General features: G+C 37.9%; 1 protein-coding gene across 3 annotated transcripts in view; it reads right to left on the minus strand.

Annotated features, from left to right (window-relative positions):
- The window catches only part of GABRB2 (gamma-aminobutyric acid type A receptor subunit beta2), a 135,930-nt gene that overhangs the window by 109,034 nt on the left and 2,547 nt on the right, over window positions 1-24,349 (minus strand). For all 3 annotated transcript variants that reach the window (XM_074552344.1, XM_074552343.1, XM_074552345.1), the window contains exon 5: window positions 23,937-24,004. In XM_074552344.1, the coding sequence (XP_074408445.1) occupies window positions 23,937-24,004 (68 nt within the window). The remainder of the gene's footprint in view (window positions 1-23,936; window positions 24,005-24,349) is intronic.

The raw sequence follows: 24,349 nt of genomic DNA on the forward strand, positions 1-24,349 counted from the left end.
ATATTAAATACATTATATGACTTGGAAATGCTAAAATTTGCTAGAATTTGACCAGAAATCTAACAATACTTAAATTTATCTCAGCAGACACCAAAATACCACTAATGCTCTTGAGGTAGACTAAAATTGCACGTGCTGCATGTTTGTGGTTTTGCTTGTCTCGATAAAGGATGGTTATTTCCTTTTTTATACTCCCTGTGGCATAAGGTAATGTGTCAGCTAAAGTAAACAACACCAGACAGACTTAAAAATTGATCCTACAGTTCATTCTATGTGTTCCTAAGGGCTTCTCATTCATAGCACTCAAAGAGTACAAGCATAATTTACCTTATGTGAGGTCAAGTTAATTATCTCACATTAAAGCCCCAGTGACCAATCTATAAAACAGCTGGTAGCATCTATTTTCAATTGCAAAACCATTGTCTATCTATCTTTTTTGTTTCCAGAACATTACATGCCATTTTTCTTGGTAATTTTTGCCTCATTAAAAGCTGACCTGACTGTCTTCAGATAATACTGCATTACTAATGTCAGAGCTAAATAGATTCTATTATGGGCAAAAAGCACCTCCTATGGTTCTTACCAAACCATTTCAGATGGTTCAGAGCCTCATCTAGCCATAAAAGATGCTTATCCTTTCAAGTCTGTCTCAGTTTTAAAAAAATTCATTGTGCATATAACACCAAAACAGAAGGAAACCTTTGCTGATACTAAATACATGAATTCTGAGAGCCAAAGAAAACTCTTTTATGCTACTGCTGCATGACTACACTTAGACGTGACTATGTGGCAAAGTTTACCAAAATTATTTTCTCACTCATATTTCTATGGATAAGAAGAGAGCTTTGATGAGAACAGAACTTACTCATTTTTCTAAAAATGCAATGTAACACCTTTCTTTCATTTTTCTGTCTCACATACTTCAAGAAGTCTAAAGCACTTCTGAAAATAATAACTTAAAACCTGCCACTGCTGCAGAAATGTTGAAGTGATATTACTGGTATACTACAGAAACAAATCCCATAATAGTAGCAATATGTAACAGGCACAAAGGGTGCAAAGACCAAGTATTAATTTCAAAGCATGGTGATATCTATTAATGAGGTACTGTGAAAAACTTCAAGTGTAAAAACTTGGGGATGATCACATATCAAAGGGGAAAAAAAGTAAGAAAAGGTCATATGAAAAGAAATTGGTGACCACATTTCTAGAGTCATAAATAAACTCCTTTAATCCTAAACTCAATGCCAACGAACTCATAGTGTGAAACAGAGCAGGATAATGAACAGAAAAGACCCTTAAACACAGGTGCTGCAGTACCACCAACCCAAATGCCTTCCCTCTGCTAAAATCAAACTACAGACATTACCCTCTTTTCTTCTCACCACTTTGGATCATTCCCTCACAATAAAGATATGTTTTTCAGAGTACATAAAACTGTTCAGATTCCTCCTGCTTCAAATTAGGTGTGAAATTAACGCACAGCATATACGTGATAATTTGGCCACTGAGAATCGACAGGGGTGGATAGGGAAGTGTCCTGTAGTATTCTCAGTAATTCATAAAATGTCATTTCCTTTTGTAATATGCTTAAAAGCAATCTTTGAAAGAAAATTATCTCTTGAGCAATGCAAAACCAAATTCTGAAGCATCTACAGAAAAATAGTGATCAAAAATCTTTTGCCTGCTAAAGTAGCAGCTTTTCAGTTAATGTCTCCTCTAATAGAAGCCTTGCAGGGCAATGCAAATCTCTAAATAACATGTTTGTCTTCTCCCCAAAACCAGATGCTGGCATGAATTCTCCCTCAAAGCTAAATGACTCTCCCATCACCAAATTTTTACCCTAGTTAACATAAATGCAAATGCTCTCAGAAGTAAGTCAATTGAAAAACAAACAAAAAAACCCGAAAAGCAGAACCAAGCCCCTTAAAAATGGTGCTCAAGTAGCTCTTGAGGTCCAGACTTGTCTATCTTGACCATCCCTGTGTGCTGCTTTGGCTCGACAGGACATTTGTCTTTCTGAATCTCCTGTCCTATAAGTAAGACCTCCCAAAAGTCACTTCAGAGCATTTATTACATAAATTACTCTTCTTTAAAAAAATTTAATAGAACCCTGAATGGAATAGATTTTCCCAACTGTGATTATTTCTGCCATAGAACATTCTCAGGGATTCAGGTAAGATGGCAAGTTCCTCACCTCGTTAAATGAGTGAAGGAAGAGGTTTATGCAGAAAGAGGGGAAACAAAAACAAAGAAAAGCCAGCATCTTTATTGTTACTGAGGTGAAAAATTAATTTACTTTTATCTGAGGCTTTGGATTTGTAACTACTGCTATTCAAGGCTGTTTAGTACTTCTGAAAGCATGGAAGAAGCATATTGATTCCACTAAAATTTCTAATCTCAATGTTCCTCCAGACAAGCAGCAGCTTTGTCTGCCTGAAGATTTATCATGAGACGACAAAAAATATTACAGTGAGAAGAATGTAAATAGTTGCAAAAAATTTATCCCTTTCTCCACAAATATGGGTAGACCAGAGCTAAAACTGCCAAACTACTCAGCTTTGGGCCAGGCAAAAAATATTACTCCCACACATCCAAAAAATAAAACACTATTGTGAAATATAAACTATTATAGCCTTTAAGACAGTGAAAACAAATGGTACATAAACGTGAATAAATCTCCTGTCATTGATTTCACTTGGGTAACATCATTAAAGGCTGGGGTTTTTTGTAATACAAATTTCACATAGTTGTGTTCTTCCTCTATTGCAGGATCTCTGAAAAATTACTATTTTCTCCATAATAATTCTCCATCCCTTAACCAAATGGCTCCATTAAATATCTTCTTCGTTCTTGTTCAAGCTGCCTTTTTTGTTTCACACCGCCTGAAGTGTGTCACTGTACAGGTCCACTCCTTTCCATACAGCCACTGGGAGCCTTACAGCAAAGTGTCTTGCATTCCTTACCTCCCACCTTCCAGCAATGTAATGGCTCTTGGCATGCCTGCTGCTTTTACTAATGACTGTATAGGAATGTTTCAGTGTCTATTTAAACTCCTCAGTGTTACAGGTTAAATTGTGATGTATAATAATAGCTCTGGAAAGAAATCTGCTGGTAATTAATGGCTTTATCCATACAATTACACAGTCATGCCTTTTCCCAAAGTCCACTTGCCTCAGGTTCTTTGTGTGACAGCAGTAAATGCACAAATGTTACTGTGCAAATGTTATTGTCTGTGGACAGTGCTCTAAAACTCTCATTGCAAATTAAAGCCCCAGTAGGCTTGGACCTGGCCAAACAAATAAAAGAATGGTCTATGCCTCAAAATGTCCATTGCATATCACACCATTCAACTGTTCCAAATTTCCAAAGCTGCATCCTCACAGACTTTGGCCTCAAAAACCAGAAATGCTGTGCTTTTCAATTATACATAGCTCTTTCCATCTGAGTCATCAGTTTTGTCTGACTCCCCACAGGCCACCTGCTTGGCCTCCTCTTGTTGTGGTGCTCAGTTAAGTACCTATATGTACCTTCTAAAATAGGTCTGACTCCCCCACCCAAATCCCTCTCTAAACCAACCTCCCTGGTGTCATTTTGCACTTTTCAGCACTGGCCAGATGACTTCTTTCTTATTGTAGTACTTCTGAATTAAAATGCGAATTCATCCACAGGAACACTGTGGATCCATGTGCACAACAGAAAGCTCCAGAAATTACTGGTTGTTCAGCAGGAAGTAGAGGTACCTTACATTTTAAAATCAACATTTTGTCTTTTGTCTCGACATGCATTTTATGCAACAAGGTTCAGAATATGGCAGGTAGATGAGAATAACACACTTCAAAAGAAGAAACCCTCAAACTCTCTGTGGTTATGACACAGATACCTGTGTCACCATTCACCTGCTTCTAAGGATGTTGCAAACTTGAAAAGACGTGCTCATGAAGCCACAGCTCTCATTTCCCATCAGAAAATCCTCAACAATCTCTCTACTAAAAGGTACGAGAAGCCATGAGTAAGAAATGGGGAATATTCCAGAAAGCGAATTCCCTGCAAACAGGAGGCAGCAGCTGCCAGGTCACAAGCCCACACAGAGGGTGGGGAGCAAAGGCAGGTGACCTTCCGAAGGAGAGCATGCCAGAAGCTCAAAGCAAAATCCAACTCTCTCTTTTTCACAAAGGTTAGGTAAGGGTTAGCAAGAACAAATGAAAAACCTGAACCTTGGCTTAGAGCACTTAATTCCTCCTATATACCTCCCAATTTATAAACGAAACATGTGACCAAAGAGGAAAAGGTGCAATTTCCCAAAAAGGGAACAGATCCACATTCAATACTGAAAAAAAATCCTAAAATTCTCATCTCCAAAATGCCCAGATAAAATAAAATATGAGGACAGAAAGGTAACACAGTTGATATGGCCAGTAAGATCAGTTATTAATTCATAGAGATTGCAGACAAAACAGATCTCTCTCCTTACTCTCATCATGTCATGAGTCAGTTATACATTGCTCACAGCAATAAAATGATGTCACTAATTCGAGTTTATTTTGTTAAACTTCATTCACTTCTTTAGCTCTTGGTTCACTTGACTTCCTGTCATAAAAATTAAAAGTAGAATTAAGAAACAAAGCACTTTTCTGACTACTAAACATCAGCTAAGAAAAACTGACAACATGAAAGCTAATGGCTTCTGCTCTAAAATGTGTATTTCACAGTTTTCAGACTCCAATGTTTTCATTCTTATCTCAACTGAAAACATTTCCACTGAGATATTATGCAAATGAAGTGTGGAAATAAAGACAAAATTTTCTACCATGAGGTCTATTTATGGAATGGAACCAGTCCTCACTGATGCTGAGGAGGGGATTAAGGCATGCAGCTGTAGTCTAGAGGAACCATCCATCACTAAGAGCCTGCTGGTTTTATATGACTCACTTCACTTATACTTTTTTTTTAAACTTTAAATCCAAAGTCAATTACCAAGATACTGAAGCTTTCTCAAGCCACACTTTCCATATAATTAAGGTCCTCTGAAATGACAGTGATTTTTAATTGCATTGCAAACACAAGTCTGGAGTGTGTGCCCAAAAGCAGAGGTGACAATTTCTAATATAGAACACACTTTTGTCTTTCGTCACTACTTTTAATTTCCAATTCTGACCCGAGATACAAGAAGTAATTCCTGGGAAGCCCAGGAAGCCCAATTCCCATCAGCTCCAGCACATGCCATGAGGATTCTACACAGCTCTTGGTCCCTGAAAACAGCCCCACAGAGCTCAAAGCACACATTGATGATAACTAGCCTGTTCTCAGTAAAAGTGACAATTTCATCAGGGGTATAGATCTGGAATTATGTGACAACTCTTAAAGTGCCAGGAGAGGTTTGCAGTGCAAGAATTTTTCTGGAGATTTTTAATATATGTTATACTGAGGTTTTCACGATACATAAGACAAATACTTCCTTAACCGAATAACAGAATATTCTGGATTAGAAGGGACACACAAGGATCACCAAAGTCCAACTCCTGACCCTGCTCAAGACATCTCAAGGGTCACATTGTTTATCCAAGAGGACTGTCCAAACTCTGCCTGAGCTCTGCCAGGCTGGTGCTGTGACCTCCTCCCCGGGGAGGCTCTGCAGCCCCAGGCACCCTCTGGTGCAGAGCCTTTTCCTGTTTTCCAGGCTGCACCTCCCCTGACACAGCTTCAGGCCATCCCCTCAGGTCCTGGCACTGCTCACCTGTGCTTTCCCTCATGAGGAAGTTGCAGATTGCTTCAACCCCGGGTGTACTTTTAATGGAAATTGGCTGCAGTCTGCCAGCACATCACTTGTCAGCTGCACATAGCCCTGAACAACAAGCAGGCCATTAGCTGGTTCCTAATTTTAGCTAGTTCTATGCATTCCCTCCTTTTTTTTTCCTTCTTTCTTTATTTTCTGTTACAAAAAATACTAAATTTTTCAAGAGGCTTCTTTATAATAATTTAGGAATGCATAAAGAATGAGCTGTGTTTTAGGCAAGCAGAGCACAGCCCCACTGCTGACTTATTTCCTGCATTGCTTTTTACAGAGTACAAAACATGCTTACACAAACGTGCAAAGCTATGCCAGCTTTTTTACATTGCAGTTAACTCAGATAATCAGCTGGCAGAAAATATTCAAAGAAACACATTTCTCAGCTCAGTGGAAATGCTATGGATTATAAATGTGTTAGACAGGAATAAGGTATACATCTTGTACCTTGAAAACAGAATTTGATGCTTACTTCTGAAAAATGCCTAGTCATAAATAAAATTCTACATAAAATAAGGTACTCCCAATGTAAGGACAGATACAGTGCACAGTTCCAAGTTAAATTTTGTACTTCCAATTTTCTTATCCATATTCCTGCACATATTCTTTCTCCATCAGAACGTAATGACTCTAAAGGCTGCTTATAGTGTATGTGTGTATGATTCAAGTGCCCTCAAACCCAAACTGGAATTATTTTAAAAGTGAAACTGTATTTTCTATTTGGAGGATAAGACCGAGATAAGAGCAATGCACTTTTCAATATAATTAAAAAAGAGCAGGTAAGATTCTGCTGCAGGCAACCACATTTATTTCACACATATTCATTTCCATGTTTAAAAGTACATTAACTCCAGACAATCCGCTAAAAATAATATGGCATTGTACAACTGTAGAATATTGATAACAAAACAATGACATATTGGTCAAACTACTTTTACATGTCCATTATTACTCAGCTGAATTCCTCATTCACATCACCATTTTTTATACAACCTAATACACTTATCCATATAATAAAGTCCTCCCAGACACATAACACGTCTTCAAGGCCACTCAAACCTGCCCTCTATCAGCATGAGAATAACCTCAGGCTGCACTAAAGTCTATGTCACAGGACTTAAAATATTGAGAGTTTTATGAAAATATAAATAAAAGCTCTCCTCTTTGGAGAACCCGCACACAGACATCAAAGGCACATCATTCTTTATTACAAGTGTCTCTCAAGATGTGTTGCTCCTCTGTGACAAAGTCTGTTGCAATCACACTTTTAATAACAAGATCAATGAAATTACCTTGGCCATAGAATAATGGCATGTGGAAAGCTGCTGAAGCTGAAAATTATATTCTCCCAGCAACTTGAAAGATAAATTAAATCACTGAACAACAACAAAAAAACCACGACTTTAAGATAATCCTGCAGAAGTAAGGCTCAACCACTGTCTATCCTTAACTTGCACCATTTAAAGCAATAACTTAACTGTCATTTGCTGACCTAGATACTTGGCCTGCACTCCAGATGTTCTCACATTCCCTGGTGCTGGATTTGTTTTCTTCCAGGCAGTATGAATGGGTACTCCATTAAAATTCTCAAAGCACTGGATAGTCACAGTAATACAGAATTGTTTTTCACATTCATTCCTAATGCTCTTATCTCCTTTTTTTTTTTCTTGCACTATTTTCATTCAGCAATAGAGGTTTGGAAGGTGTTAGGGAGAAATTCAAAACCAGCTGTTTAAAAAAAGGGGCTGACAGTACCTGGGGAAACTGTTAACAAACAATTATCTGCTGCAGCATTAAGTACACAGTCATCCCTTCTGTGAACACAGACTATGGAACTCAGAGACCAACCTCTAACCAAAGTGCCTCTGTCACTACTTTTCACTTAACAAAACATGCACTACATGAGTGATTCCCTCTGTGCTACAGACAGCCAAGCACCAGGACAAAACTTCATAATCAGCCATTTAATGTTAACTAGTCTGCTCATTTAATCTGCCTTTCAAGCTCAAGGATTCAAAGCAGAAATATGGCTAAAGGAAACTCAGGCTCAGCTCCAAAAACCCAAGGAATTTTATTTTTTTTACAGAACTGAGAGGATGCCTGCAACAGTATCCAGATGATCCAATAGATGAGGCACTAAAATTGCCTTCAGATTATTTTATCAGCCCAGAGAATTGCATGCTGTATTCCAGACATTTTTCCTTCTCTAGGCACACACTGGCATTCCACTACAGGAGCATTTATGAAGATGCAAGAGGAAAAGGGATAGCATGAACAGCATGCAGTTGATAAAAATAAAAACAAACTTTATCTACATGGAAAAGATAGAAGGGTGCATTAGAAGGGTCATAAATGGAAATGGCAGTATTTATCTGGAGCTGGTACTCAATGATGTTTTAGTGGTTACTTCCAACCATACAAATGTTCTAGCTCAAATGCTACTGTATATATGTCACTAGTAAGTGATGACTTATTAAATGCAGTCACTGCAGAAACTATTTCAAATCTTTTAAAATAACCAACTCGAAGAACACACAGAGCTGAAGGTCTTATATCCTATCTGAAGACTGTTACAGCTCTCAAATTGATATCTGCACGAAAATAAGTTTTAACCAAAAAAGGGGCATATGCAGCCAAAATGAATAACTCCCAGAGAAAGCTGCTGACAACAGATGCCTGAAGAAGACATTTCATAAGTCAAACCTCCTCTACTGTAGCATGATGAGGAAAGGTTTCCCATGATTACTAACACCAAAAGTACCTCCAGAAAAAATATTTGAGTTAAAAAAATAAAATAAAAACAACCAAAGAAAAAACAAACAAACAAACAAACAAAACCCTGAAGGAAAACCCAAAACAAAAACTACACACAGAGATTAAAAAAGCACCAAGAAAACTAAAACTTCCTCCCAATTCTTAACCATGAATCTCCTCCTGCTATTGCCACACCTTAATTCAGAAAAGAAAGACTGTAGGTAAGATGGACCCAAAAGTCAGAAAAAACATCCCACAGAAATAAAGAACTGCAAAGTAACAACAGCAACGGAGCACCAGCCAAAGAGATAATCCTGAGGATTTTGTGTGTCACTGTCAGGCAGATGAATTCCTGGGAGAACTGCAGCCCACAGCTCTGGTTTGCAATGTAATGACAGCATAACCTTTCTCAGTAGAAGAGAGGAATACTGAACAGTAACCTACAAAATTTGAGTGACAGTAACTAAAAGAAGGCTACTTTTAAATGACTGCCCTCACATGAATACTTTTGCAGGTCTAAACAGTGAGAAAAGTTTGATTATGATTAATTATTCCAAGCAGAAATACTGGTTAATTTATTTTGCCTGTGTCCACTTAAAGGACTATTTTTATAAAAACAGTGATTTTGGAAAACTGATACTGCTGATATGCTGGAACATTTGGCTTAGCTGAGTTCCACCTTTTTACTTAAAACCTCCCTCTGTCTGCTACTGTGGTTCACCTTCAGTGAAATCATTACCCTTTTCCTAAGAGACAATGCTTTAGGCTGAAAACAGAGGAAGTAAAAATCTCAGAGCAAGGTGAATAATTACTGCTCTCTCAAAATTAGGCCTTAAAAAAATATTTTGAAAGCACTTCCATGACTGGGTGCTATAAACAGAAGAGAGGCACAATCACCAGTATTACAAAACCTCTTTGCTGTAGCTCATTAATAATCCTGTCTTTGCTTAAAAGGGTATTTCCTTATGAAATTATTTTTAATTTTGCCAAGTTTTGCTCACTTAAAAAATAAGTGACTAATATGATATTTTATTTTCTCTAGATGTATTAATGCAGATGGCTTCAGGAACCAGACTGCTGTTGAGTTATATTTAGAGAACATGAGGGCAAATAGCCCAACACAGCAGTTCTTTTCTGCTGAAGACTTCGTTTGAGACAGAAGCAATGTGGCAACTGTTCTAACCTTCCTGATTATGATTATTACCTTCATAATCTATGTAAATTCAAGCTGTGAATTAGTAATCACTAATTTTAGAAGAAAAAGGGGCTGAAGGATGGGAAAATAAAAGGTGGCTAAAACACCACGTTTTCAGGTTTGCAACTGTGAAACTGAAGCCTTGTTGATCATGCAGCCCTTTGTGCAAAATCCTGTGTCAGGAGTGCTCAGAGGTGATGGAGGGAACAGAACCATTGTTCCACAGCACATAAAAATATACAAGTAGCATTTGGGAAGCCCAGGCACATAGGATAGTGAAGTTCCACAATTAGAGAAAAATCAGCTCTCATATAACTTAAAACTATTGGATGGGTAACAGTCATATTGCAAAAAGTCAAGCAAACAAGCTGATTTTGTGAAATAGGATCGAGTTCAGAAGGATGGAGAGGTCTTTCTGAAATCCACATGGTTTTTTTCCAAGATTTGAAGTTTTCATCATATGATAATGATAAGCAATGATTATCATCATATTGATAAAAGCTGAGACATAATTGCTAATGCCCATTGAAAATTAAAGTAATCAAATAGCTTCATTCTCTCTCCCATTCCTTTTTTAAGTAGATGTAAGGGTAAACTGAAAGTAAACAAAAACTCACTGCCCTCCCTCACCTTGTCCAGCTTTAGAAGGTTGACCAGTAATTTAGAACAAGAGATTTGAAACGGGTGAACTTGGAACTGGGAAACAACAAATTCCTGCAACATTGGCCTAACTCGAGAGGCCTCCAAGGTTTAACACATGCTCAAATGGATAAAAAATTACATTGAGGTCTTCAGAGAGGAGGAATTAAAACATTATTTCTCTATCACAACATTGATTTTTATGACAATTCTTCTAAGACTCAAGTTATCTTAATATCAGGAGTACAGCTACACAAGCAGAGACAGGAAAAAAAAATAAACTAAAACACCCCAGTAAAATATGGCACATAAAATATACAACTCCAGACATTTTACTACTGTAAATTGTAGGTTTACCCGTGTTCTAAGGTTTCTGAAAAGTAAGTGTCGTGTGGGCTTTTTTTACTGAATTTTTTGGTTTGGTTTGTTTGCTTTTATATACAGAAAAAACCCCAGATGAGATAAAACCTGGCCTCTCTAGAAGGAGGAGATGTTTCCAGAGCAAAAAGTTTGCAAATCTGCACTACACTACCACCAGTTCTAGAAATAGTTTTCTCAGCAGAGCTTTAGAAAAAACATTGACCATGAAATACTGCTTTCAGTGACAACCCCACAACGTTTCTCTTGCTTTTTGTAGAAGCTTTTAGACACACTTAAAAATTAACCTTTTGGGGAATCTTTCAGATAGCTTGGGAGCTGAATTATTAGTTCTCACATGAGACAAAAATTGCAGTTCAATCTCCTTCAATCAAGAGTTCTTTGCCATTTTTTACAAAAGGGCCATTACCACAGCTTGGTGGCTGCTACTGCAAAATAAAAAGAAACTGCAGCTTTTCATAACCCATAGTTTGGAAACTCTTATTGATACAAGAGGAAGCCCACAATACTATAGAGCCAAAGTTAAAAGCTGAAGATTTCTTTTACAAAAATTGAATTAAGTCTTAAATTAAGCAATTCTTCTACTGATATGTGATACAGTTATACAAATAATTTTTCTTCCTTTGCTGTTCATAGATTACCAGTGATTCCATGTGCAACTGGATTATTTTTCTGTTTTTAAGACATTTGTGTCATTGGGAAGGCAAGACAAAGCTCTCACTCCCAAATCAACGCCTTCCTCCTTTTTTCTCCCAGAAGAAACTGGTTGAAGTTTTACTGACCTCTCAAGAACTAATGTTTCACCTTGCAGTTCCAAGGCTCTATGTGGTACAAATTGACTAATTTTGAAATTTTTTAGTTTTGATGCAAATAAAATCACGCAGGAGTGCTTGCCTGCAATGGTGTCAGTGACATTTTCCTGTATTTATAGGAAGTTCAGGCCATCACAAAAGCAGTAAATAACAAAGGTTAAAACTTCCCATGCCAACCAGATTAAATGATAACTGCATATTTTTCCCTCAGAGAAAGACTGGTTTTCCATATTTCCACTTGGCCTCCAGTGTACCTGGACACTGTTTACTTCAGTACAATTATTTAAAACACCAGTTATACCTAGCTTTACAAATTGCTGTACTCCTCTATGTTCTAAATGTAATACTCGGCAGCAAGGTAAACTTTCTAAAAATAATACTAAGCATATTTTAAAAAGTCTATGGAATCTGATGACTATAATCAAAACACCTCTTAAATTTGCAACTCAGGAATTGTGAATTTTAAATGCATTAATTACTTCATATTTGCTACTCATGAGTCAGCTTTGATCTGCTAAAATAGCATGCAAAAGGCATTCTTTCCCCTCTCAAGATTTTTATTTCTGCATTATAAACAAAATACTTTTGTTAGTATTTAAAAATGACATTAAGATGACACAGCAAAGTAGTGTGGGTGAGAATGTGTGGGAAGCTGATCAGAAGCACAATGAACTTCTTGGATGCTCAGAGAACAGCGGATCCCTCCAGGGAAATTTGGAAAAAATATTCTGCATAGAAACAACTCTGCCTATATATCACATTTTATCTTTTTCTCCTGAGGTTCTTTATCACTTGGAATATTTGCTGGGAAACAGATTTTCTGTCTTGATGGTTGTCTAGTCTGCTACGTACAACTCCAGACATAAATCCTGTTTGTGACATTGCCATTGGTGACACCAGAAAACTCCCCCCACGTCCTCAATAAAACAACTGAGACAATGATTAAAACAAGTCCTTTACATGTCCAAAAGCAGCAATTTTAATTAAAATCTCATATTCTCAATCTTTATTAAATAATTGCTGCCTTCATCAATAAACAAAACTCTTATCCAGCCAGCATATTATTGGGACATAGGTATCTATCCTAAACTTCCATATGCTATATCAAAAGTTCATACACCATTACATTAACAAAAAAATCAATGCAATTAAAAAATTAATTAAAATTTAATTCAACACTTTAGACTTTGCACTACCATCTAGCTTACCCGAGATGATTCTATATAGTAAAAAAGGTGACCCCTGTGAGGGGGAGAAATGATGCATCTGACTCCATTGATATCAGAAGGGTAATTAATTGCTTTATTATACTATATTATTGTATATTACATTACATCTAAACTGAACCTGCCAGGCACTCAGCTCCACTCAACTGCCCTCATGACTGTCAGCCCACAGTCCCAACGCACACACACCTGGATCCAACTGGCCAGTGAATCACAACACTCACACCAGAATCCAACCACCAATTCCCTGCAGGTGAACAACCTTCCACAATGCATTCCACTTGTGAACAACACAGGAACAGCAAATGAGATCAGAATTGTGTTCTCTTTCTCTGAGGTTCAGAGAATATGAATCCCAGAGTATCCTTGGGAAGTTGTGCCTTGCTTTTCTCTGCAAATAGCAATGCGGCTACAATTCTATGATTTTAAAAAGTTCATTTTTGTTCATTTAACTGAAAGTGGAAAACTATGTCAGAAAGATTTTGATGTCAAGTGATGTCTCCAATTTAACAAGAGGCAAAGTATGGCCCTGGTAGGAACCCACATGAACCTCCTCATGCTGCCTCAGAAATGCATTTGGTTACAACACAAACTCAAGACCAAGAGTAAAAAAAGTGTACTCTTCTTATGACTGGACTAACAGGACTTTAAATACCCTTAAAACTGCCAGCAAAGTTTTATTTATGACTTTCCATCCAATTAAAACCACCAGTAACATCTACTCACTTCAGAAGAGCACCTATTGCATAGCAACATTTTAACATTTTTGGAGACTATTACCCAGTCCCATTTACACTTACGGCTGAGGCATTATAAGAATCATCTTGTATTGCATTTCAAGTCACTCAAATGCCCACAAATCTGTGAAACCCATGCAGAAATAGCCTCTGTGGAAAAATCAGCATCACATTTACACATTTTAAGACTTCAAAACAAGGCTCACGTGGGACCTGAGCTCACAAAAGCATTCTGCAGAGCCTGTGCACAGACATGGGTACTTTTAACAGCAGATTTGAATGCAGCAGGCTAACTAGAATTATTATAGATTCCTCTGTAACTGGTCACTTGTGTCACATACTAGTAGATTAATGAAAAACTGTATTTATTTCCAGGCATTTACGCTAACAGGAATGATTATAGTTGAGGGTCCCCTGGAATTTCCATTACAAATTATTTTTTGAGGATTTATATGTCAGCTATAATAATATATTTTTAGCTGAAACTCGATATGAAAGGTCTCAGCTATGCATTATTCAGGAAATGTTCCCACACCTTTGAAAAGACTTCCTACAAAATTAAGAAAAGATAGTAATTTTACCTCATTTTCCTATTTACTGCGGTTGTTGAGCATTTTATTTTGTGCAACCTAAGGCAGCATTTGCCACAAGATACAAATTGTAGCATTGTTAATTCTGGATGGACTTCCTACAAGTATCTCACAACACAAAATGTCAGTGAAAAAGAGCAATTTGACAGTAAAACAGATTGAACAGTCACTTAAGTTTAAGGAAGATTCCAGGCTGATTAAAATGCTTCTTTGGTCATTTCTGGACCTACATGATTAAAGAAACAAAGATGGAATAAGCAGAAAAATGCTCCTTCTCATGTGTAAATGACATGCATGTTTGCTTAATCCCATTTCTTTCTACCCTGTATATTATCTAAAATAATAAATCATTTCCTAATAAGGAATAATGAAACACTCCTAAATTATTTATGAATTCAATCTACTGAAGCTTCAAACTCCTTTTTTCCACTTAAATTTTACGCCTCCTTTGGTGCACATCTTGTCAAACATGGATTAAAACTCTTATTATGACACACCTGAGAGAGCCAACGGGGGTCTATTGGGTCACCAGTCCTTTGGAAAGAAAAAAAACCCACAATGCTTTACAAGTTCTTTGGAACTGCAGGGCTATAAACTCAAAAATACACTTATAAAAGTGTTTCTTATAAAATAATCAAATAAGGATTAGACAGTGGACCGTAACAATTTCTGGACTAGTGGGTGATAACTGTTATGCAAATGACAACACACTGACCCTTACTGACCAAAAGGAATTAACAGTATTTCACTACTTTGGCTGTGGTTGCAGTAATGCACCTCCTTTTTTTAACAATATTAATTTTTAAAGGTCTATACGGAAAATTTTAAAAGTGTGAACACTAATTTTATTCAGTCAAGAAGAAAATAATCTCTTCCAATTATTAAAAACAATTAAAACTTCCATGGAAAAGAAAATTAAATCCATTTACAATAGAAATTGGGATCAGATTTTCCAAAGGCTTCCATGGCAGTGAATGGTTTTCAAAAAGGCTTTGGTATCTTTTCCAGTACTGAATTATTACATTTTAATAGCTGGTTCTCACTGAGAAATAGATGCCTTCAGTTCCTTGAAAGCAATAGGAACTTCTGGCTGCTTCAGAGCTGTATGTAATGCAAGAAGTGGAATGAGAAAGACTTCTGAAATCTAAATCACAAGTCACCATTCTGAGCCATCCCATATATATGAGTATCCACATTGCTGGAAGACCTTCTCATCTCAGTTGGGCTTAGCATGACCTTTACTTAACTCTACACCTAATAACAAACTCTCTCCAAGGGTTATATCTAAAAATAAACAACACTTACAGCATTTTGCATATTAGGGCCGTTTGCCCAAACCAACTGTTCAAGGAAATTGTGGTGACTAATCTCTAAAAAATATTACTGTTGCCCTGTTCTAAGCCTTCTAATGTTTACATTCTTGTAATGGAGTTTCTCACACACTTTTATGTAAATAATGATTGGCTTTGCATTCCTTTCTGGAGGAGGAGAACTGATAGCTTGACAAGCGTTGTTAAAGAAGTAGCAATTTCATCCTCCAATCCAGAGTCACTTTTAGAATTCTATATCTATCGAAGTCGGTTGCAATCTTATTGCAAAGCTCCCATACCTTCTTGGTGATTTCTCATGGACATCTCCTTGCAGCACTGACTCCTTCTGCCTCACAGTACAATCAACCAACTCCAGTTCTCTCCTCACCCAGCTCACCCACTCTTTTATTGCCCTCATCCTCACTGGGCACAGCTGTGGCCTGTTAAGAGCAGGCCTGTTCCTAATCTTTGATAATTAGTGCAACTCCAACTCCTCAGGGGTGATATTACCTTTGCACTGCCTTTTATTTTCTTACATTCTATTCCCCCACAATTCATCCTTTTAATTACCAAGTTGCAGCATCTCTAGAAGATATATTCAAGTAAATTGATATTATAACGTATTCATATATCTCACTTAGGACTAACAGTTATACAAATGTTCAGGCAACATGTCACAGTAAGAACATATGTTCTGATTTAGTTTTGCTTTTCACAGTCTAGAACATCAACCTAAGACTTTTCATAAACTAATGTTGCATTTACTATCTTTTGGAAAGGGTCTCTGCATTATCTTTTATTTTCCTACATTCTATCCCCCCACAGAGGTCGACAAATAAACTTTCTTCTTTTTACCTTCTAAGTTTCAGCGTGCGTGTCATTCATTCCCTACTATGACATATTAAATTCAAAAGTTTCTGCCATTTTGATGATTTAGCTTTCCCAGTTCACAAAGATCTGCACTGCACATCTACTCAGGAAGGAGCTGCTCCAGGTGAGCAGGAATGTTGTTCCCACTGAAGCCCATTCAGACAGATTATAATATTTAAATCTCATGCAAATATAGACAAAATGATTGTGCTTAGGTAATGTCTAACATAACAGCTGAATTTTTTGAGTAAGGCTTTCATTAGGGTAATTTAATATACTGCTCCTGTCCAAGGCCAAGCTTTCTGTAATTTTTCTGTTCAAAATGTATGAAGTTGAGTTTGTCTTTCAGCACAATCACAAAGAATCAGTGGTTTGCATACAGGAAGAAATCAGTGGAAAGACTCAGAAGTGACACATTTACTATAACAGCACACCCTTGAGCTGCATAATGCATCTCTCAGAAGGGTTGCTTGTCTCCCCACACAGTTAAATTATTACTTAAAAACTAACAAGTAAATCCCTCTGTCAATATTCACAGATAAAAATTAATAGGCCTTAACTTTGATGGATATTGAAAAAGAATCTCAAGATCGACAGCAATAGCACAGTCCTCCTGTTCTTTTAAGTTTGGGGAAAGGGGAAGAGGTCACACTCTCAATGCTTTATCTGACCTGTGATAAACTACATTGAATATGATCTACATATTCTGTATTCAATTGCATATATGTCAATTTCCTGAATATTAAATGCTTTCTTATTTAGAACAGAACTTCTAGTTTTTATTGCGAATTAATTACACTCTTATTTGAAAAACTCATACAAAAATGTCACATGCAGTTGGTGTGATTCCAAGTCTTGGGAGGATCTTTGCATTGTTCAACTAATTTGAAAATACTTAGCCAGAAAATCTGCATGCAAAAATTTGTAGGGAAAAGCTGTGAAGTGAGAGCACTGCTACTGCTCTGGCCTTCAGTGAGGCAAGGCTGAAACTGTAAATATGCCCCTATGCCACTATTCCTCCAGGGCTTGTGCTGTCCTGGCTGTTACCCATCCACTGTACACAGAATCTCTGTCAAGAAATGGGAGCAGGGTGGGAATCCCTGTAGAAACACAGTTAGGGTAATTACAGTAGAGCACAAAGGATGATTCTGTCCTGGTTTTCCTTTTGCAAACCCACAACTGGCAACATTTGTTAATGGCCACAATTCATATGTAATTATACACAGGTACAGACAGATCGCAGTCTCTCATAGTAGCAAAGTTTTCAGTTTTAATAATCCCAGACATTTGACTATTTCTGAAGTTATCATCTCTAAAGACAAACAAGATGCCATCTTCCATGTCTTAAAAGGGGACTTCCAAAAATGACCTTGAGGATGAGCACCGTCCTTTGAAATGAGGGGACTGAACCTTGCTTACTTAATTCTTAGAAGCACCATCTGAGAACTACAGCAATAAACACTGGAAGTCTGCTAGGAATCTGGATTACTTCTGGGAAAAAAATTACTATACAAGACTGTTCTTCAACATGATGGCATATTAAAGGTTCTATTATAAACCTTGCAGAGGGTTGCATGATGTATGAGGATAAAAAAGGGAGGGAGGAATAATAAGGATTTAGTCATGATACACTGACAGACTTTGGAGTCACAAAGGAGCACAAATACAACCATTGGAACAGCTTAAACTTGTAACAAGTTTGTAGAGTACAACATAAAAATCTTTTATTCTACTACACAGCTCATCTATAAAGATTTTATGTGATTTTCAATAGAGGAGTTATGAAATAAAGCAGCCTATAGCAGGAGCTAACAAGTGCACTTCATGTTCATTCCCACGCATTAGCACCAAGACACTGCCCATAAAATACATTAAAGATAAATTTATCTTTTCTTCTGTGGCAAGAGCCAAAACACTTCAATGTTTATAGATCAAGGCTTTCTTAAAGGAAAAAACAAAAAAAAAACACCCCAGAAGACAATAATTATTAATGCAGTAGTACAAATCACCTCCAAGGCAATCTCTTCAAATTTCTAACAACCACCCCCTGGTCTGCAGAAGGGAGTGATCACCATCAACAACCAAACAAGATTTTTCTACTGATTAAAGTCTTGCAACACTGTAGAACCCTGAAAGTGCAATCCAATTAACAAACCATTTATATTGACCTTAATGAAAAATGAGAATTACGTCAGCCTTCTAGAGATGTATAAAAATACACATAATATATATAAATATACATAGTAATTTATTACTTGTGAACTATCTTGTAAAAGTAGCTGTAAACTTGATATATTCCTCCATATATGTTCTAGATGAATCTTTTCATGCTCTGGCTACCCATATTCTAGCAAAACCAGCATGAAAACTTCAATCCACATGTGGAGCATCAAGAGGAAGACTTATTTTGGTCCTCAAGAATAAATATTTTGTTTGGACATAGGAGCTCTTATTTATTTTCACATACCTTTAAACCAAGAAAGGAAAATGCCTGAATTAGAGATATGTAGTAACAAAAAATGGAAATCCATACTAATTTAATTTAGTTCAGTTCAAAAATGTCATGCAATGTTATTCCAGAGAGTAACTGAAGGGAAAGGTGAAACAAGGTTTTCGGTAAAAAGAAGTTCTCACTTGTAAGATGTACATCACCTGCTCTGCATTCACAGAAGTCTCTGTAGACACATTTCAGTATGAGTCAGTAATGCATAAGCACAATAATTTGACAAGAGCCAAATTCAAACTGTCTGCTGAGAAATGCAATTTTATGTGAAGAAACACATGCATTTATGACACAGAGAAACTAATAAAACCCACTGTCTCTGGCACCAGAAGTATTTAGCAAGGCAGCACCTTCTCAATATTCCAATATTTCAATTTCAATGCATTTTCAGCTCTGTTCTTTCCTTTTTCTCTCAGCAACATAAACAATCAGGAAGGATTAAAAAAAGAAAATATTGTTGACAGAAACCATTTTCATGACCACTTTCCTCATCTCTTTCTACACTAGTGTATATAGGACATTTTTTCCTCTCTTCATTTTTCTCTATCAAGACTTTTCCATGAAGTTTTGGGGTTTGGAACAGCTCCACCCTATTTTCTTACCACTTAATCCCCATTTGTTTTTATATCACAAGCCATCTATTCCCTTTACACACATAAAGGCCATTGCTGATACTTGAGAGGCAGCTACACAGATCCTGTTGTTTTCATTATCTAAACCTATTTAATCATCTAAACCCTGAGCTTTGTTAATGTCCCCTACTGAAAATTCCTCAAGAAAAATGAGAGATTTTAAGTAAACCAGTAGTGGGCTTCCATTATCAAGAGCAACTCAAAATCGGAGGTCTACCAGCAAATTACAGCTATGCCTGCACATTTCTGAGAATATTTGGATCTATAAGAATTATACTTATTGTTTTGTGCAACTTTGGCATAACTCAAATACAGAAGTATATATATATACATATATATATATATACACATATATATATATATAATATATATCATATTAGAAAAAATAAAAAGCTTTTTTTTAGAGCTTTGAAGCTATTAGGCTCTGCTATGTAAAACTTGGCACACACTAAGAAATAAACCTTTCCCTGATAGATGGTAACAGCTCCTTTGTTTCTCCAACTCCCACTTGATGGAAGGATTATGCTCTCAATCAACAGTAATGGCCCCACTAAGACAAACCAATATATCATCTCTAACTCCACACACAGCACTGACTCCACGTGCCAAAACCTGCATACTAGGCAAGCAAACATCGGAATTAAATAAACACTTCAGGCTCCTCTCTGCAGACCCCAATGACCCACAGTGTGAATATTTATATTTAATTATACTTATATCTAGCCCAAAAAAAACCAGACCATAGTGATACTGGACCATACTGCCACCCCAGGACACATATACAGCCCAATACCTCAACAAGAATATATTTCCTGAGTAAAATCTGTAGCTACAGAATATTTCTCTCTCTTTTCAAGACATTCTGTACTAGAATCCCAGAATAGCCACAGACCAAGGGGAAAAAAAAAAAGGAAGGAAACGTTGACCTATTTAATAGGGAATAAGCCAAGACATTGAAAACTAACACATGACCAACATTATCCATAGAAATCCTCATGTCTTATCTAGATAGATCAAATGCAGAACATGTTACACAGAATCTTCAGGGGTGTCTAGGGAAGAAAATTTATTTCTTTACTTTTTAATGAACCTGTAACAAATTTTCAAAGAGTTTATGAAGGAATAGTTGGGAGAAAAAGAGAGAAAATTAGAATGGAGAATAGTCTTCATTGCTACATTTTCAAGGGGTCTATTCCAAAAATTAACTGAGAGAAAAATGTGGAAATGCAAGTAGACTCACTGCACCATATCTAATCTTACATAACATCAAATTCCTTAGCCCAGGAAAACCATGTAAGCAGCCTTCACAGATCTCCATCTTTGTTCTCCATTGTTCCCTGAATAAGAGAATCCCTAAGAAAATCTATAGTATAACCACAATAAAGAATACACTCAACAATATTGCAGGACTTGGCAGTGTGTGGAATTAGCCATAATCATTCCTGCATCACATAAAATACCTGCTGTAGATTTCTTCTTTGCAGAATACAAAGAAATTAGTCCAAATAGTCATGATATTTATTGATAACCACAAATACTTGAAGTTCTCACTTTTCTCATGTGCGCTCAGTGTGTTCCTCAGAGCTGGAACAAATTGTTTTCACAAGTACCAGTACTTTGAAACCATTTCTGCAAACTCAGACAGATGCTAGTTCAAGTTTCTGACTGCCCAAGGTAAACAGCTTACAGTTTCTGCTCTGTTGCATAAAAGAAATAATTATAAGGCACCTGTAAAGCCTAATACAGCCTGAGTTCTTTATGATGCAAGTGCTCATTGCCTCTTTAAGAATTCAAAGTCAACCATGATATTCTTGAACATTCTTAACATACTCGTACTTTCTAGCAAAGCAAGTCTAAATTATCCTGTTCAACAGAGTGAAAACTTCATGATTTACTCCATAACACCGGAGTGACATAAATGTTCTCCCTGCAGGGTGGCACAAGTTTCCATGGTAGTTGCAATATATCCAGACTGAGAAAGAAATGCAATTTTAAAATAAATAAACATGCAAATTAATAGAAGTTATCTCAAGCTGAAGAACTCTGATTATTTAGCCTTCCTCCCAAGGCATAAGTTTGATCCCAATAACATCAGTACATGAGTCCAGGCAATGATCTGCCTTTATCTAAAGTCAGTCGTGTTTGCCATGACTACAAACAAAGCTACAACAAGGCCATGCTTCAAAAAAAAGGTCCATAAATCCAAAAGGTTCTTTCTGTGTCTCTTGTTATCTCATAAGGCTTTGCATCAGCTGGCATTCCATGGCATTTCTCCTGGTTTCTACTCCAAGTTCTGGTGAATATGCAAGCAAAAAAGCCAAGGCCTTGCATACTAACGATTTTGTTTTTTCCTTGTCTCTCTCCTCATTCATTTCAGGTTATATTCAGGGTATATTGGGACTTGCTATGTTACACAGATCATTGTAAAATCAAGTGTTACATTTTGCAATTAAGCAGATTATAATCTTGGTTTGGTATCTCTTTTGAAACTGTAAGTGAAAAAAAAAATTATGTAACGTGATTGCCTGGGTTTAAGAAATAGGTGGCTTCCTGGAGTAAAATAAACCCAGAGCTGAAATGCTTTAGGCAAATTAGTAGGACAAAATTGTAGATACAGTTCCTCCTCTGAGTTCTGCAGATAGTCTGAAAAGACTTTTTCAAAAAGGTCAAACATTTCATTATAGAAACACAATAAACTGACTACAGAACACTAAAAATAATACTGCCTTATACAGTTAGGCTGTAAGCGTGTTCTGATGTGCTATCACCTTTAACTGGAGACCAAATGTCTAGAAACCATTTAAAGGAACAAAGTAAAGAATCAGAAGATTTTCAACAATTTTTTCACATGAACTTTCCAGTTCTGAAGGGATGGGAGGATATTACACTGACCTGGTAGAGATTGCAGCCCCAACAAGAAACCCTCATCCTTCCCTCACGGCTCAGGGCTGGCTAAGAAATAACTCTGTGCCCCCTTTTCTCCTACCCACAGTTCTCTTAAAGAAACACAAGTGGTTTAAAATACAATGTACTTTTCTTCCTCTGCACTTAAAGCTCCTGAAGGTAGAACACCATAACAAGTTTGTGATACAAAGTTTGGGAACCCCTTTTAGCCACTTAGAAATTTCCCAGAAGTAATGTTTCAGAAGGTGAAATTATTCAGGTCTCCTGCTGTCTAGAAAAAGACCAGCATCAAGCATTGGGTCACCAACACCTCCCTGTCCCACAGTAAAATCTCCTGTAATGTTACCCTCAAATTAGGCCAAGGGCTTTATTCTACATTATGAAAAACCTCCTGTACATCACACAAGTCATTCAGTTTCAGAAAAAGAAATGTTTGCCAATTCATCCAGTGAAACATCACTGAGAACTCAAGCATGACACTGAGGAACTAAATATTTCAGTAGTACAATGTTATTAAAACAACTTCCCAAGTGTTATTTTCAAATGCATGGTTACAGCTACAGCAAGAGCTCTAAAATCACACCTGTATTTAGAAAAATGTTTACTTGGAACTTCTTCAAGAATAACGGAAAGTTTGCTTCAAACAACAAACTTGCAAATTCACAAATACTTGACAAAATCACATTTATTTTGGATCACTTTTGCATCATGTGCTACCATGCTTTAGTGCCTTTTGTCGTTCTTTATAAGCCGCTATGAGTGCTAGGCCAAATTCCACGTGCTTAACCAATTAAGATGCAAGTTAGGATAAAAAGTTCAAAATTTGACCCCAAAAATTCCCAAGTAATAAAACTGAATGTTAGTAAAGTTTAATCTAAGTCAGGAACAGCTTTTTCTAAAGTATGAATCAGACTTGTCCAATTTTCTCCACACATCATTAGTCTCCCAGGGGATGTAAGCGAAACACAGACAGCAACACGTCAAATTACTACGTTCTGAACAAGTTCAGTACTTGAGGACAGTCAGTTCTAAATAAGAGAGACAAACACCTTGGAAAAATTAAACTCCTAAAATCATCGACTCTTTCATCACCATCCAAAAAAAATATCAGGCTAGGAAAAAAAAGAGGTAAATTTTGAACATGCACAGAAGCAAACCCCTATATTTTTGTTTTTAATGGCAAGCGCAGGGCTGAGGTTATTATTACTGATTATAATTTGTTTTCAGCCCGGCACTCAAGGAGGGCACCGGGCCGGGGCGCGGCGGCTGCGCGGGTCACGGCTGCGGTGCGCGCGCGCGGCCGGCAGGGGGCGCCGTTGCTCGCTGGAAGGCGCTGAGGGCGGGCGCGCCCCCGGAGCTGCCGCAGGAGCGGCCCCGCGCTCCCCGCTCCGAGCCGCCGCTGCCTGCCCGGGCTCCGCCGCCGTCAGCGGGGGAAGGCCGCCCCCGACCCCCCAGCAGCCGGCGTGCCCCGCCCCGGCGCCTCCCCAGGGCAGGAGGCCGCGCCGGGTCCCTTCACGCCCCGCTCCGCCTCGGCAGGGGCGGGGGAAGCGGCTGCCGCCCCCTCGGAGAGCGAGCAGCCCCGAAGCCCAAGTACTCACCATATTGACTTCCGACACCATATCTATACTGGCAATGTCTATGTTCATGCCAACAGCCACTGGGGGACCTGCAAACCAACAAGATGGTCCGCAATGTGATCTCGAAGAACTTAACTCGTTCTTAGCAGAGTTAGCAGGGCGAACACGCAGCGCAGATATGAAACGACATGCAGAAAGTCGGGAGGGAGGCATGAAGTGTTCCCCCCCCGTTTGCCCTCCGCAGCGGGGTCCCAGCGCGGCCGCGGGGCCCGGGCCGAGGCGGTGCTTTATGTAACAGCGCACACGTGCGGCACCGCCGCGCCCGCTCCGCGCCCGCTCAGCCCGGGCACGGCGAGCACCGAGCCCCGGGAGCGATGGGGGCCACAAGGTGTGTCTGTGTGTGAGGGGGGAAAGGGCCACCCACAGGGAACACG

The sequence above is a fragment of the Zonotrichia albicollis genome, chromosome 15 (genome assembly GCF_047830755.1).
Source record: "Zonotrichia albicollis isolate bZonAlb1 chromosome 15, bZonAlb1.hap1, whole genome shotgun sequence".
Classification (NCBI taxonomy): Eukaryota; Metazoa; Chordata; class Aves; order Passeriformes; family Passerellidae; genus Zonotrichia; species Zonotrichia albicollis.